The 13,375-nt window shown below is 40.0% G+C and overlaps 1 protein-coding gene across 1 annotated transcript; it reads right to left on the bottom strand.

The window, feature by feature from the left end:
- Positions 1 to 310: 310 nt before the first annotated feature.
- On the bottom strand, positions 311 to 12,684 carry ppic (peptidylprolyl isomerase C). The gene is made up of 6 exons (XM_069705912.1): positions 12,283 to 12,684; positions 8,777 to 8,890; positions 8,083 to 8,176; positions 7,739 to 7,806; positions 7,413 to 7,529; positions 311 to 4,701 (listed from the first exon to the last, which is right to left on the bottom strand). The coding sequence occupies exons 1-6, from the start codon at positions 12,385 to 12,387 to the stop codon at positions 4,573 to 4,575; spliced, it is 627 nt and encodes a 208-aa protein (XP_069562013.1). The 5' UTR covers positions 12,388 to 12,684; the 3' UTR covers positions 311 to 4,572.
- Between the last annotated feature and the right edge of the window lie 691 nt (positions 12,685 to 13,375).

The following is a 13,375-nucleotide window of genomic DNA, read 5'->3' as shown; positions in this document are numbered from 1 at the left end:
CTGTGTTTTGTAACTTGTTTTTGAAAAGCACTGTAGAAATAAAGTTGTTATTATTATTATTATTATTATTATTATTATCAGTAAATTGGGATAAACCACCTATATTGCTGGAGGACAATAAGTGGTGCATCTGATAGTGCCTTTTTATTGTTTCACTTGATGTGATACACACAGTTTGCCATTACAACTACCTGAACAGCTGTCTTAATGAGTTTATAGGGACCTCAATTCTTGCACAAACAGCTGATAGATGAACAACGAGAGAGAAAGATGAGGAAAGATTCCCAAATAACTGAACATTGGCCTCAGACGGTTTTGCAATAGTGTATTTACTGTAGAAAATACACCAGTTGGCACTTTCTTTAGTTGTGCATGGAAAAAAAAACATTCTGATATGTATGGTAAAGGAACTTTTGAATGCTGCATTAATTTCAGTGGCACCAGGAATATTCTACATCATAATGCTACAATAACTGTTTTGGGTTATCACAATGAGAACATTACAAAGAACATAACACATTATCTCTAAGAATTGTTAATTGAATAGGTGACAGTCAGCAACTAAACACCTCACACAGAATACAACATTTAAACTCATTATTAGGAAGAGAAAACAACATCAGTACATTAATAATACTCTTTTTCATTCTGTTCAATTTGTGCTGTTGTTTTTGCACAAGATGATACTGTGTATAATGTATCGAAACACGCAACACAAACTCTTCATTTTCAATGACAAAAATAATGCTAGAATTTGACACTTGCTACACAGTTTTTGCATATGTATTTTAAAAGGCTTTGAAATTCTGGTATTTATTGTTCAGATGCATAAGAAGTATAAGGAATTTGGCAAATAAAAAAATTATTTGGCAATAAGAGAAATGTAGTTATTCTGGAAGTGCAAATTTCCATGACATTTCCATCATGTTTTATTTCAGCCAACATGGTCTTCAGTCTACTTTATGACATGATGGAAAGTTAAACAGTTTGTTCATTATTCATTTTGATATAAAATGTGATGGATAATGCTAGGTGGCACCTACCACTAAAAACAAACACAAACTGCCACTAGCCTTTGAAAACTTTGTATCTCTAGGTTAATATGTATTTAAGCAGGATTCTGCTAATTTGACCTTAGATGTGCATTGTTTCATGCTGTATGTTTAAATACTGCATGTGTCAATGCACAAACGTAATGGAATAAAAAACACTGCATTATTGGCCACACTTCTGAAAGAAGTGGCCATTTTGAAAAAAATAAATAAAGTTTCCATCTCAGCATAAAATGACCAATTGACTGTCTATAAATCTCTATCTGACCTCCAGAGATTCATGTCTTAACGACGGTGTCACTGAAATACAAAACACAACAGCAAAAACCAACAGTCCTGAAGAGCAAAAGCATACACACAAAGGAAAATGAAAAAACTCCCCCCAAAAAACTGTGGTCCTGAGGTGCAGATGCAAAATACAAAAAAAACAAAAGAAAACTGTCATGAAGGGCAAAACACAAAAAGAAAATGCACAACAACAAAAACTTGCAGTCCTGAACTGCAAATACAAAAAAAGAAAACAAAAATTACAACATAAGCAAGTAATCTTGAAGTGCAAATTGCAGCCCAAAAAAAATTACGGAAATACATCATCAGCTGGTCCGTCAGCTGTTAGCACCGTTTCCAAAGGATTTGAGGCAGCAGCACTGAGATGGGAAAGCGCTTTATATCATAGTGAAAAAGTACCTTGAGTCTATGCCAATCATATATATGCTGGTAGAAAACACACCGGCTGCTAGTTGAGTGGTATGATGGCATAGCATACTACTATATAAATGCATGTGGATATGGTTGGTCTAAAATGGCATTTGCAGCCTGATTATATGAGGGCGGATCAATAAATTCCTTTTGCGCCCAAACGATGTGCAACCTTACGACATTCACGGAGCAGAAGGAAGGTATAATCCTAAACAAGTGTTAAAAATGTTGTCTCTTGACCATCATCAATCTGGAGTTACAGATGTATGTGGTCACTGGTCGGTGCGCACAGCCATTTCTCCGTTGACACTACCAGAGGGGAACACATCAAATATTGCGTCAAATGGTGTAAATTGGCAAAGGAAACCCTTAAAATGCTTAAAAACCTTTTTTTTAAAAAAAAGGAAGCCTACAGAAATGGAATTAGAGGTGTTTTGACTGACACTCCTGCTTCCGAGTGGCATAACGTCCCCGTCCAAAAAAAAAAAAAAAGGTGCATCAGGTCAGGCGCACAACCAGGTGGGTTTTTCTTTGACATTCGCAGGACTGTGCACTATGAATTTGCCCCCTCAGGGTTAGACTGTGCTCTATTGTGATATTTCTGAGGTGTCTAAGAGAAAAACGTTCAGTGCAAATGACCTGAACTGTGGCGCAATTGGACTTGGGTTCTCCAACAAGCGAACAGGTCCCCTCAAAGCGCATTGAAAATGCACAAGTTTCTCTCCCACAAAATCACAAGTGTCAACCCCCACCACTCCGGCTCACTGGATTTGTCCCCCTGCAACTTCTTCCGGTTCCTCAAAAACTTTTTCACAAGCTTTTATGTGCGTTCTCTGCGCAAGTTTCAGGTTGCGTAAAATGTCGCAGAAGCACCCAGGCCACTACTCACAGAAGCAGGAGCTGATTTTGAGCAAGAAACAAGGAGTACTTAATCACAAAGGTTCCGTCAAGAGCCCAGTTTAAGCTTTCTCTCTTCACCTACAACATACAATATACATTGACGTTTGTGACTTCGGTAAAGGGAGTCGCGGGGAGCCAAATCCGGTGAGTAAGGGTGGAGGGGGTTGTATTACTGTGTGTGTGTGTGTGTGGGGGGGGGGGGGACTGGTGTGTTTTCAATGCGTTGTGAGTGGGACACATTGTCATGTTGAAGTGCCGTCACGTCACACTTCAGGTCATTTGCGCTCAATGTTTATCCTTAAGACCTCTCAGAACATCCTAGTAGAGGACAGACCCATGAATGTCAAAGAAAACCCACCCGGTTTGCACCTTAACCTATTGTGCCTTTTTAGATTTTTGGAGGGTGACGTTCTGCCCTTTGAAAACGTGAATGTCAGTCAAACACCTGCCCAATTTCATTGCTTCATTCACGTCGGCTTCCTGAAGCTTTTTATGCATCTCCGTTGCCGATTTACAGTTTGACACAAAGTTTGATGTGCGCCCTCCGGTGAGGTCTGTGGAGAAATCGGCACGCGCATAGACCGGCACTCAAAGATACACGTGTAACTCAGGAACTGACGATGATGATCGAACGATGAAGTTTGTAACACTTATTCATGAGGGTTATATCTTCCTTCTCTCGGGACTTATTGATTAATCTTCAAATACACCAGCTGCAAATGCCATTTTAAACCAATCATATCCAGGAGGCATTTATACTGTGGTGTGATGGCATATGTCAAATGCCATCATACCCGTCATCCAGCAGGCATAAGTCATTTTCCACCAGCATATATATGATTGCCATAGACTCGGGATACTTTTTCACGATGACATGAGTGGCTTTCCTGTCTTGGTGCGGCTGCCTCAAATCCTCCAGAAATGTAGCCAAAGCTGACGACTAGCTGATGACGTATTATGGTAACTTTTGGGCTGCAATTTGCACTTCAGGGCTGCTAGTTAATATTGTTGATTTTTAAAAAAAAAATGTTTTATGGTATTTGCGTTTTACCCTTCAGGACTGCAAGTTTATGTTTTTGTACATTTGCATCGGCACCTCAGGACCACAGTTTTTTTTTAGGGAGTTTTTGCATCTTGTTATTGTGTATATGTTTTGTAGTTTTTGGTGTGTTTTGCACCATACTTGACCTTGTATTTCCTGTTTATTTTCATGAAGTTTAATAGCTACAGTGCCTGTTAGTCAGCTGCTGTATGGTTGATCATTTCTGTTAATCCCTTACTAAAAATATCTGTGACTTCTTATGTTATGTCTCCGTACAGTAGACATTTATCAGAAGCCATGTTCAGCTTATACCACTGGGTGTTAAAATGCCAGTATTAGCCTGATAAATTAGCCTTTGGGATATGTTAGCATACCAACATTAGCTAGTGAGTTACCATGCTCCGAGTTAACATTAGCTTTGTGGAGCTGAGTATTAACAACTTCTTTTGGACTAAGTACAAGCTGGTTCATGTCTTGTCTCTTTGTCTCGGTTGTTTACTCTTTGCTTAGATATTTCTTGTGGTGATTTCTAAACATTTTAAACTCCATTACTTTATTTGGGCAAGGTTCTTCAGCTGCTACGATGAAATTGAACTGATCATTTTCAACAATTTCGATTTGTTAGAAAAACATTTGTATTCGTCAAGTAAAAAAGTCAAAGAAATTCAATTACTTTATCAAATCTTAAACTCAGATACTGTATTGGCCCTGACAAATTAAAACAACCATTTCTGCATGCTAGAATGCTACAATTTGCTAGTTAAAATGCTAAGGTATGAAATGAAAATGTAAATTTGGCACGATTCAAATGGGACTTCTGATCAATCACCAGGGTATAGTACTGTATTTGTCCTACAGAAAACTTTCCACCAGTTGCGTTTACCAGCCTTCCACCTCCACTATGAAGGGCTCTTTAATGGGGATCCTGCCGCTGTTGATGACCACACACTCGGTGTATGGCAGGTTCCTGTCGTTGGTGTCCTGAAGCTCGATGGTATGAACCACGGACTGTCAAAAGAGACACACAAAATCACGTTAGACGCACTCAGTTTAGATAAAGAGTGCCAAACATTTATTTGGGCATTTATTTGGTTTTGCAAAAGATTAACAGGAATTTCTGCATTATATTGTTGGTACAGTGGCTAATTCCTAAGGAATGTCTATTGCCTTGTTGTCATTTCCCATGAGGCTTTAACAACCCCTTTAAAAAAAAACTACTAATGGGTGTAGTTGGTTAATAAACTCTAAATCTTTGTTTAATTGATGAGGATTGTATATGTAGGTTTTAGAACAGCAGATGTGTCTGAACATGAACCAAAAATCTCAAGAACACCTTTCACTTTTTATATTTCCTATGTGGGTGAAGCTCCTGAATCTAAGAGGGATGGATCAAAAAGTGGATTTAGCAGAATCTAAAGTGTATTCCTTATTTTCTTTGTCTTCTGTTTTGTTTAAAAAACATTTGGGACAGGGGCAACTAAAGGCTGGACAGGTTGTGTGATGCTAAAAAAAAAAACACCTCGTGGAACAACTCACTAATAATCAAATTGCTTGGTAAGATGTCAATAATTTGATTGCCTCTCTGGGATGTTCTTTTTATACCCAGAATCTCTTGGGAGGGATTCACCAATCTGTGAAAGACGGTGTGGACAAATAGTGCAACAATCCAAGAATAATGTTCGTCAATGTGAAATTGCAAAGAATTTGGAGATTTCATGAAATTATAACCTAAAATCGTTCTGGAGTGGAAATCATTGCATGTGTTTGGGAACACTTCTGAACACAATTGTCTGTAAACACAATTTGTTAATGCATCCACAAATGCAGGATAAAACTCTACCATGCAAAGAAGAAACCATGTATAGACATGATCCATAAACGCTGCCATCTTCTCTGGGCCCGAGCTTATTTAAGATATATACAGTGGGTACGGAAAGTATTCAGACCCCTTTAAATTGTTCACTCTTTGTTTCATTGCAGCCATTTGCTAAAATCAAAAAAGTTCATTTTATTTCTCATTAATGTACACTCAGCACCCCATCTTGACAGAAAAAAACAGAAATGTAGAAATTTGTGCAAATTTATTAAAAAAGAAAAACTGAAATATCACATGGCCATAAGTATCCAGACCATTTGCTGTGACACTCATATTTAACTCACATGCTGTCCATTTCTTCTGATCCTCCTTGAGATGGTTCTACTCCTTCATTGGAGTCCAGCTGTGTTTAATTAAACTGATTGGACTTGATTAGGAAAGGCACACACCTGTCTATATAAGACCTTACAGCTCACAGTGCATGTCAGAGCAAATGAGAATCATGAGGTCGAAGGAACTGTCCAAGGAGCTCAGAGACAGAATTGTGGCAAGGCACAGATCTGGCCAAGGTTACAAAATAATTTCTGCAGCACTCAAGGTTCCTAAGAGCACAGTGGCCTCCATAATCCTTAAATGGAAGAAGTTTGGGACGACCAGAACTCTTCCTAGACCTGGCCGTCCAGCCAAACTGAGCAATCGTGGGAGAAGAGCCTTGGTGAGAGAGGTAAAGAAGAACCCAAAGATCACTGTGGCTGAGCTCCAGAGATGCAGTAGGGAGATGGGAGAAAGTTCCACAAAGTCAACTATCACTGCAGCCCTCCACCAGTCGGGGCTTTATGGCAGAGTGGCCCGACGGAAGCCTCTCCTCAGTGCAAGACATATGAAAGCCCGCATAGAGTTTGCCAAAAAACACATGAAGGACTCCCAGACTATGAGAAATAAGATTCTCTGGTCTGATGAGACCAAGATTGAACTTTTTGGCGTTAATTCTAAGCGGTATGTGTGGAGAAAACCAGGCACTGCTCATCACCTGCCCAATACAATCCCAACAGTGAAACATGGTGGTGGCAGCATCATGCTATGGGGGTGTTTTTCAGCTGCAGGGACAGGACGACTGGTTGCAATTGAAGGAAAGATGAATGCGGCCAAGTGCAGAGATATCCTGGAAGAAAACCTCTTCCAGAGTGCTCTGGACCTCAGACTGGGCCGAAGGTTCACCTTCCAACAAGACAATGACCCTAAGCACACAGCTAAAATAACAAAGGAGTGGCTTCGGAAAAACTCTGTGACCATTCTTGACTGGCCCAGCCAGAGCCCTGACCTAAACCCAATTGAGCATCTCTGGAGAGACCTGAAAATGGTTGTCCACCAACGTTCACCATCCAACCTGACGGAACTGGAGAGGATCTGCAAGGAAGAATGGCAGAGGATCCCCAAATCCAGGTGTGAAAAGCTTGTTGCATCATTCCCAAGAAGACTCATGGCTGTACTCGCTCAAAAGGGTGCTTCTACTCAATACTGAGCAAAGGGTCTGAATACTTATGACCATGTGATATTTCAGTTTTTCTTTTTTAATAAATTTGCACAAATTTCTACATTTCTGTTTTTTTCTGTCAAGATGGGGTGCTGAGTGTTCATTAATGAGAAATAAAATGACATATACATATGTATGTATGTATGTATATATATATATATATATACAGTGGGTACGGAAAGTATTCAGACCCCTTTAAATTTTTCACTCTCTGTTTCATTGCAGCCATTTGCTAAAATCAAAAAAGTTCATTTAAAAAAATTTATAAAATAAAAAATATATATATTTTTATATATATATATATTTTTTTTGTTGCCCCAAACAGACAGATGAAGGAGCGTTATGGAAAGTGTTTAAGGTTCCACCCACCATTCCATCTAAAACTTTGCCGAAAACCACGTGTTTTCCATCAAGCCATGGTGCTTTAGCAGCCAGGACGAAGAACTGAGACCCGTTGGTGTCTGGACCGGCGTTTGCCATACTCACCTGGTACACAAACACACACAATTCTCCACATCATATCACTTTCACAAGGTATGTTTAAGCTATAGTCGCAATATTCGATCCTGCTGCCAAGACTCACTTTGTGAAAAAGCAAAATTAATGAAACGTATGTTTAAAAGATTTTGGCTTCTTATTGGTTTCATGCAATGCATAAATGACAAAAACACAAGTACAAGTATGTGAGCCCTTACCCAGCCTGCTCCTAAATGCTTCAGTTTGAAGTTTTCATCTGCAAAAGTTGTTCCATAGATGCTGTGACCTGGACAGAAAAAGAATGAGGTCACTTTTAGGTGTTGAAATATTTTACAAAATGTAAAATCTTAAAATTCATACTATCTTGGCTTTTCTACATTTTGCAACTTTCTTTGTGCATTGTATCTCGAAAAACAAAATTGAATCACTTTGAGGATGCAAATGGACATCAACAAAGTGGAATATAATACAGGTTTGAGAAATTTCTGTGAATGATATTTTCATGAAACCTCATCACATTCTGAATTTAGTCTACAAATATTACTTTGAGTTTCAATCCCACCTCCAGTTCCATCTCCAGCTGTGAAGTCTCCTCCCTGAATCATAAAATCCTTGATGACTCGATGGAACTTTGTATTTTTGTAGCCATAACCTTTCTGCGGAGACACGGAAAAAAGTCTCTCCTTAAACACAACAGTAAGAAAAAAGTAGAAGCTTTAAGAGAGTTAGCAACTTATTTAGAGGAGATTAAGATAAAATAAATTTAGCTTCCTAAAACAAACAAACATTTCGGTGTTTTGAATGTTTTGTATTCAAAGTTCCCTTTAAAATACTTTTTATTATGTCCTGGTGAATTTCAAGTTGGAATGTATATAGACTACTTCATTGAGTCTAGAATGAAATATACTGTACATGCTGCATAAAATAAGTGGGGGAAAAAAATCAAAAGAAATGGAAATGCAATGCGAATATAAATAAAGCCAAATATGTTAAATGGACATATAAAACAGCTTTCAATGCTACATTTTATAAGGCTGATGAGCACAGCTGCACTTCCACTAGTTCCCATTTGGTTAGCTGCATCGAAGTATATTTACAGACATCCCTACAGATGTATTGCTTGTGCGTCTTGTTGAATGTGTGTGTTTGTGCATAACACGATTTACATATCGTTTCCAATACATTAATTTGTGAAGATTAAGCACGTAAATCACTTCAGTGTGTTTGTGTATGCAAGTTTCTATACATCATCCTACCTCTCCGGTTGCCAGGGCGACAAAGTTATTCACAGTGAGAGGGACAACCTCTCCAAACAGACCAATGACAATCCGTCCCACCTCGTGACCTGCAATCGTGATGTCAAAAAACACCTGGGCACAAAAAAAAAGTTAATTAAAAAATATATAACATACTAATGTCTACTCGATTCACTAATAAACACCATTCGAGATTATTTTTCTTGGGATTTCCACCATATCTTATGGTTTTTGGTATTTTTTCTCCCTCCTCCAATTCCATGTCCACCTTTTAATTCTGGAGGTGGAGTTCACTCTGTGTAACCACCTGTGTGTTTAGGTCAAATGAAGGAAGTAAATGTTGATCTTTCCTGTATTTCTTTTTGGATTTAACTTTTTTTTTTTTAAAAGCCTAAATATTCTATAACAGAGAATGACCACTCAGGGCCTTATCTCTGTCTGCCAGCAGGTGTGCCAGGAGCACAAGTGGGTGTGGCCAACTTCTTTATGATGTTAGTGAACACAAGCACAGGTGCTCACAACTCTGGCGCTGTGTGGAAAAATGGCAAAAAAACATGTCTTAAAGTTGCCAAACACTGGTATTAAATAAACGTCCAAGTGAAATCAGGTGCTGGAATGTTGAGGCGTAAGCAGAAGTAAATTATGCACACTTAAAGCTCCCAATGCAATTCATTTATTAATAACACTGATGAAAAGCAATGTCCTCCAAATGTCACTGATGTTATGGTGTTAATAAATGAACAGCATTGGAAGCTTTGAGTGTAAATCATTTACTTTCTAATCATTAATTAAATGGCCAAAGCTGCTGATAGTAAATTGCCCTAACCTTTTGTGCAAAAATGACGCATTGTCACACTCCTTGCACTGATTACTAAACCAGACGAGTGCATAAATAAGCTTTTTGAATTGTTACCCCTTTGTGTAATTTAATTGCAACTCATTTGTAGTTAACCCGAGTGCCTTTTATATTTTGTGGCTGAGATTGGCCAACTGCCTGATTCCCATCCAATTCAATAAGCAAGAGTCAGCTTCATTTTTATACGATTAACTGAATCAGAAAGGTGCATTCAAAAAAAAAAAAAAGTTATTATTTATGTAACTGGCATAAAATGTGTAGGACAGCCAACAAACCTGTCTGTGGGATTTTGGATGGGTCGGTTCATGTGTGCACTTTTACCACTGGAGTCACAAAAATATCCCTCCGCCAGCTGTGCTGCACTGAGACCTGTGCTGTGTTCCCAATGACAAAGTTCCCGTAGTAGAGTAACAAATAGTGCTCTTCCATCTTAGGTGTCTTACTTGTGTAGTGCAGGAATTTTGACAGGGTAGTGCTGTTTTAAATTGCACACTGCTGTTCTGCACTGACTGGAAATGACCTGAGCAAGTGAACACATCACCCTCCAAAATATCTGCAGCTTTAATTACTTCCCTCTGAAATTAACACATTTTTGTGCCCTCTGTTTAACACACTCAATAAACACACTGATTCTTCTGTCCAGCAGCAGTGGGGAAAAAACAACACTTTTGTGTGGTGTTCAGGAACAGCTGAGACACCTTAATCTGAAAATTCTTCACGCCGGTGGTCCCGCCCCCTTCTACTATGTAGCCAAGATGGAAACCATTGAGGGTGGAAAGTGTCCAGAGTTTCACATTTCTTTTTAGGGGCGTTTTGAGGGCATCCTCCTGCTACTTGTTGTGCACCGCATGTTTCTGTACTTGACTGTGTGAACACACTCATGCACTCAAAATAGAGAGTGTTAGTACACGAGTACACCATTTGGAACATAGGACTTGTTTGAGCTGGCGGAGGCGCAGCCGCAAGTTCACTGGAAAATTGACATCAAAATTGCACTGCATTGGCACTTTAGCGACATCACACCCCTTTTGCGCTATTCTGCACATTGTTTAATGAAAATTGCAACTTGGCAGAAGTCTGGAAAAAAGCCCTGCTATATGAAAATGGCAATGGGTCTGGATTTGTGCTACGTCTGCGCTGCGCCGGGTGTAAAAGTTGGACCCTCAGTGTTTTCTTCTGCAAAAACGTTCTGTGCTGAGGATGGATATGTGACATGAATGCAGGTTTGGGACAACACACTCGCCCAAGTGGCAGTTATAGAATACGAACGTGTGCATTTCCCCGTGGAGTTAAGCATTGACATTTTCATAGTATTTCAGCCATCATCTGTCGCAGATGGCTGACAGTCATCATAGTGGGAATCACCAAATTCAATGTTTTTAGTGTCATAAATCTACCTGAAGTCACCCCGACAGAGACCAGCGTTGCTAAAGCAGACACGAGCATCTCAAGTAACCACTTCTGATCGGATCTCACTTTTTCGATTTAAATGCAAATGAACATGTACGTCACATTAATAAATAAGTGCATAAACATGGAAAAATACGTGCAGAAATGGAAGGAAAGCAACAGGCATTAAGAAAATGAGACATTCCTCACACACCCCCACCCACCCCATGATGTTGGTCCACAGTAGCCATCGACCAACTCCAGCAACTAGACCTGCTTTATTGTCTAAAAAGGAAATAGAAATCTAATATCATTTAATATGGGCCCTTTAAAAGTTTGACTGCTTCTGCTCTTCTGCAAACAGTAGCTAGGTGTCATGAATTTGTGGCAAATCAGCCGATTTCATAAAAGTCTCTGTATTTAGGTATCAGGTGGCAGCATGGTGAGTTAGCCTGAAATGCCCAAAAAAGACAATAGCTCTCCTCCACTAAAAATACTGCTTCGGGTTTGGTGTTTGTCAGTTAGTGTGTGGTTAGTTTAGGAATATGCACAACTTAATGCACAATGTAAAATGCACTATTTTAACTATAATTTGACACAGCAAAGCCACTACAAGACGGGACCTGCCCTTAACGTTGTGTTTTAGTGCAACTGATTACCAAATAACTGCAATGTGCCTGAGACTTCAGACACTTTAGGGCCAGAGGTGACCACTTATTTCTATAGACAGCACTTGTTGTATGCACATGATCTCTGTTAAACATAATTTCAAAGTAAAGCCAGGTGCTTGTTGATCCAAGTTCCCCAAACTGACACTGCTTTACACAGAAGCTGCATTGTTTGTATTCATTTCACGTGGACGTCAGAGCCATTTGAGCCTGCAGACAATTGCGCAGCAAGCTGTCATCTGAACGGACGAGTGCGCAGCTGTGTTTGTGTGGGGTGTCCCCATATATCCAGGAAGAATCTGTAAAGCAGTGAGAGAGACACAGAGAGAGAGAGAGAGAGAGAGAGAGAGAGAGAGAGAGAGAGAGAGAGAGAGAGAGAGAAGTGTGTTTGTGTCAAGGCCTCCCCCAGCTGATACACGTCCTGGCGTTCCCCCGAGAAAGTGTGTGTGTGTGAATTATTCCTCCGTTATCATCCGCGTTCCGGCGGCGCGCACGGCCGCACCACCGCAAAGGGTGCCGACGGAACACGGGAAAAGAGAGCACAACGCTGCTTTTTGGATCTATGCAAATAAATGCGGCAAAATATCACTCACCTTCTCCGTGACTTTCGGTCCCGTGCGTGAAACCGCACCGGACACCGACTTCAGGGAGGCGGCAGAGAGGAAGAGGAAAGCGGGTAGAATGATCCGCAGCTCCATCTTTTTCTCCGGAGAGAGCAGGAGGCAGGCACCCTGCAGGGAGTAGCGGCGGAGAAGGGAGCGGAAGAGAAGGAAATAATAGCGAGTCACAGCTGGGAGAGCTGGCAGGGAAACGGCTCTCCAAACCCAGCTGCATCACAAGACCACTCCCACCCGTGGCCTAAAGTCTCGATCAAAGACCCGCCTACTGAGGAGAGGAGAGGAAACAAGAAAGAGGGATTAAAGGTCCCACACTACACTTTTTTCCTGAGTATTATTTGCAGTCTTTATATCCACAGGTACTTGTTTTTTGGTATGGTTTTAAGCACCAAAATTAATTTCAACATAGTCCCTTTCACTGTGAAGTTCCATCAAGAAGAGGCTGTTTTGTGTCTTAACAGGGCATCTATAACAATGACCCCTTTCTTTTGATTGGCCGACTCCTTCCTGAGTGAAGCAAGCCCTGGCCAACCACAGGTTTTATTTAATCTCCGAGCTTGCTGAATGGATGGAGTGACTGCTCGTGTTTACTTCTATATACAATTTTGGACAGTGGGCTGTGCGAAGGGTTAGACATATACAGTATGACGGGAGCAGGAGTTTGTGACATCACAAATTTACAGAAGTACAAATAGAGAGTCCAAAGAGCACAGTTCCTGGAAATCAGCATGTGCATTTCTCTGTGGACTCAGCATTTTGACACTTTCACTGTACTTATATAGGACCTGCTTAATAATCACAAAAATAAATTAAAATCTGAATTTGTATAAGTTGAGGCATTTTCATACTTTTAACATCTGAACCAAGGTCAATGTTTTTGTTACAGTGTGTACATTTGATCCTTTTAGTTTTAGTTTCACTTTGCAATTTTGAAGGCACACTAAAGAACTTTGCATCACATACAGTAACATGCTGATTAATATCATAAATGCCTCTTCTTGAACAGTATTGGACGCTTTGAGTGCAAAAATGACACATTGTCTCACTCCTTGCACTGATTACTAAAGTG

This window comes from Brachyistius frenatus, unplaced genomic scaffold (genome assembly GCF_029030835.1).
Source record: "Brachyistius frenatus isolate BFR_SWC_R1_liver_20210118 unplaced genomic scaffold, ASM2903083v1 Contig_60, whole genome shotgun sequence".
NCBI classification, from domain to species: Eukaryota; Metazoa; Chordata; class Actinopteri; family Embiotocidae; genus Brachyistius; species Brachyistius frenatus.
Note: the sequence above shows the minus strand (reverse complement) of the source record. Positions and strands in the feature narration are given on the sequence as shown.

Bases quoted from the DNA above. Each gene is read 5' to 3' on its own strand.
- ppic (XM_069705912.1), bottom strand. From the start codon at position 12,387: ATGGAGCTGCGGATCATTCTACCCGCTTTCCTCTTCCTCTCTGCCGCC. The intron at 8,177-8,776 runs GTAGGATGATGT...GTGTCTCCGCAG, and splicing joins TCGCCCTGGCAACCGGAGAG to AAAGGTTATGGCTACAAAAA. The intron at 7,530-7,738 runs GTAAGGGCTCAC...TTTGTGTACCAG, and splicing joins AGCATTTAGGAGCAGGCTGG to GTGAGTATGGCAAACGCCGG.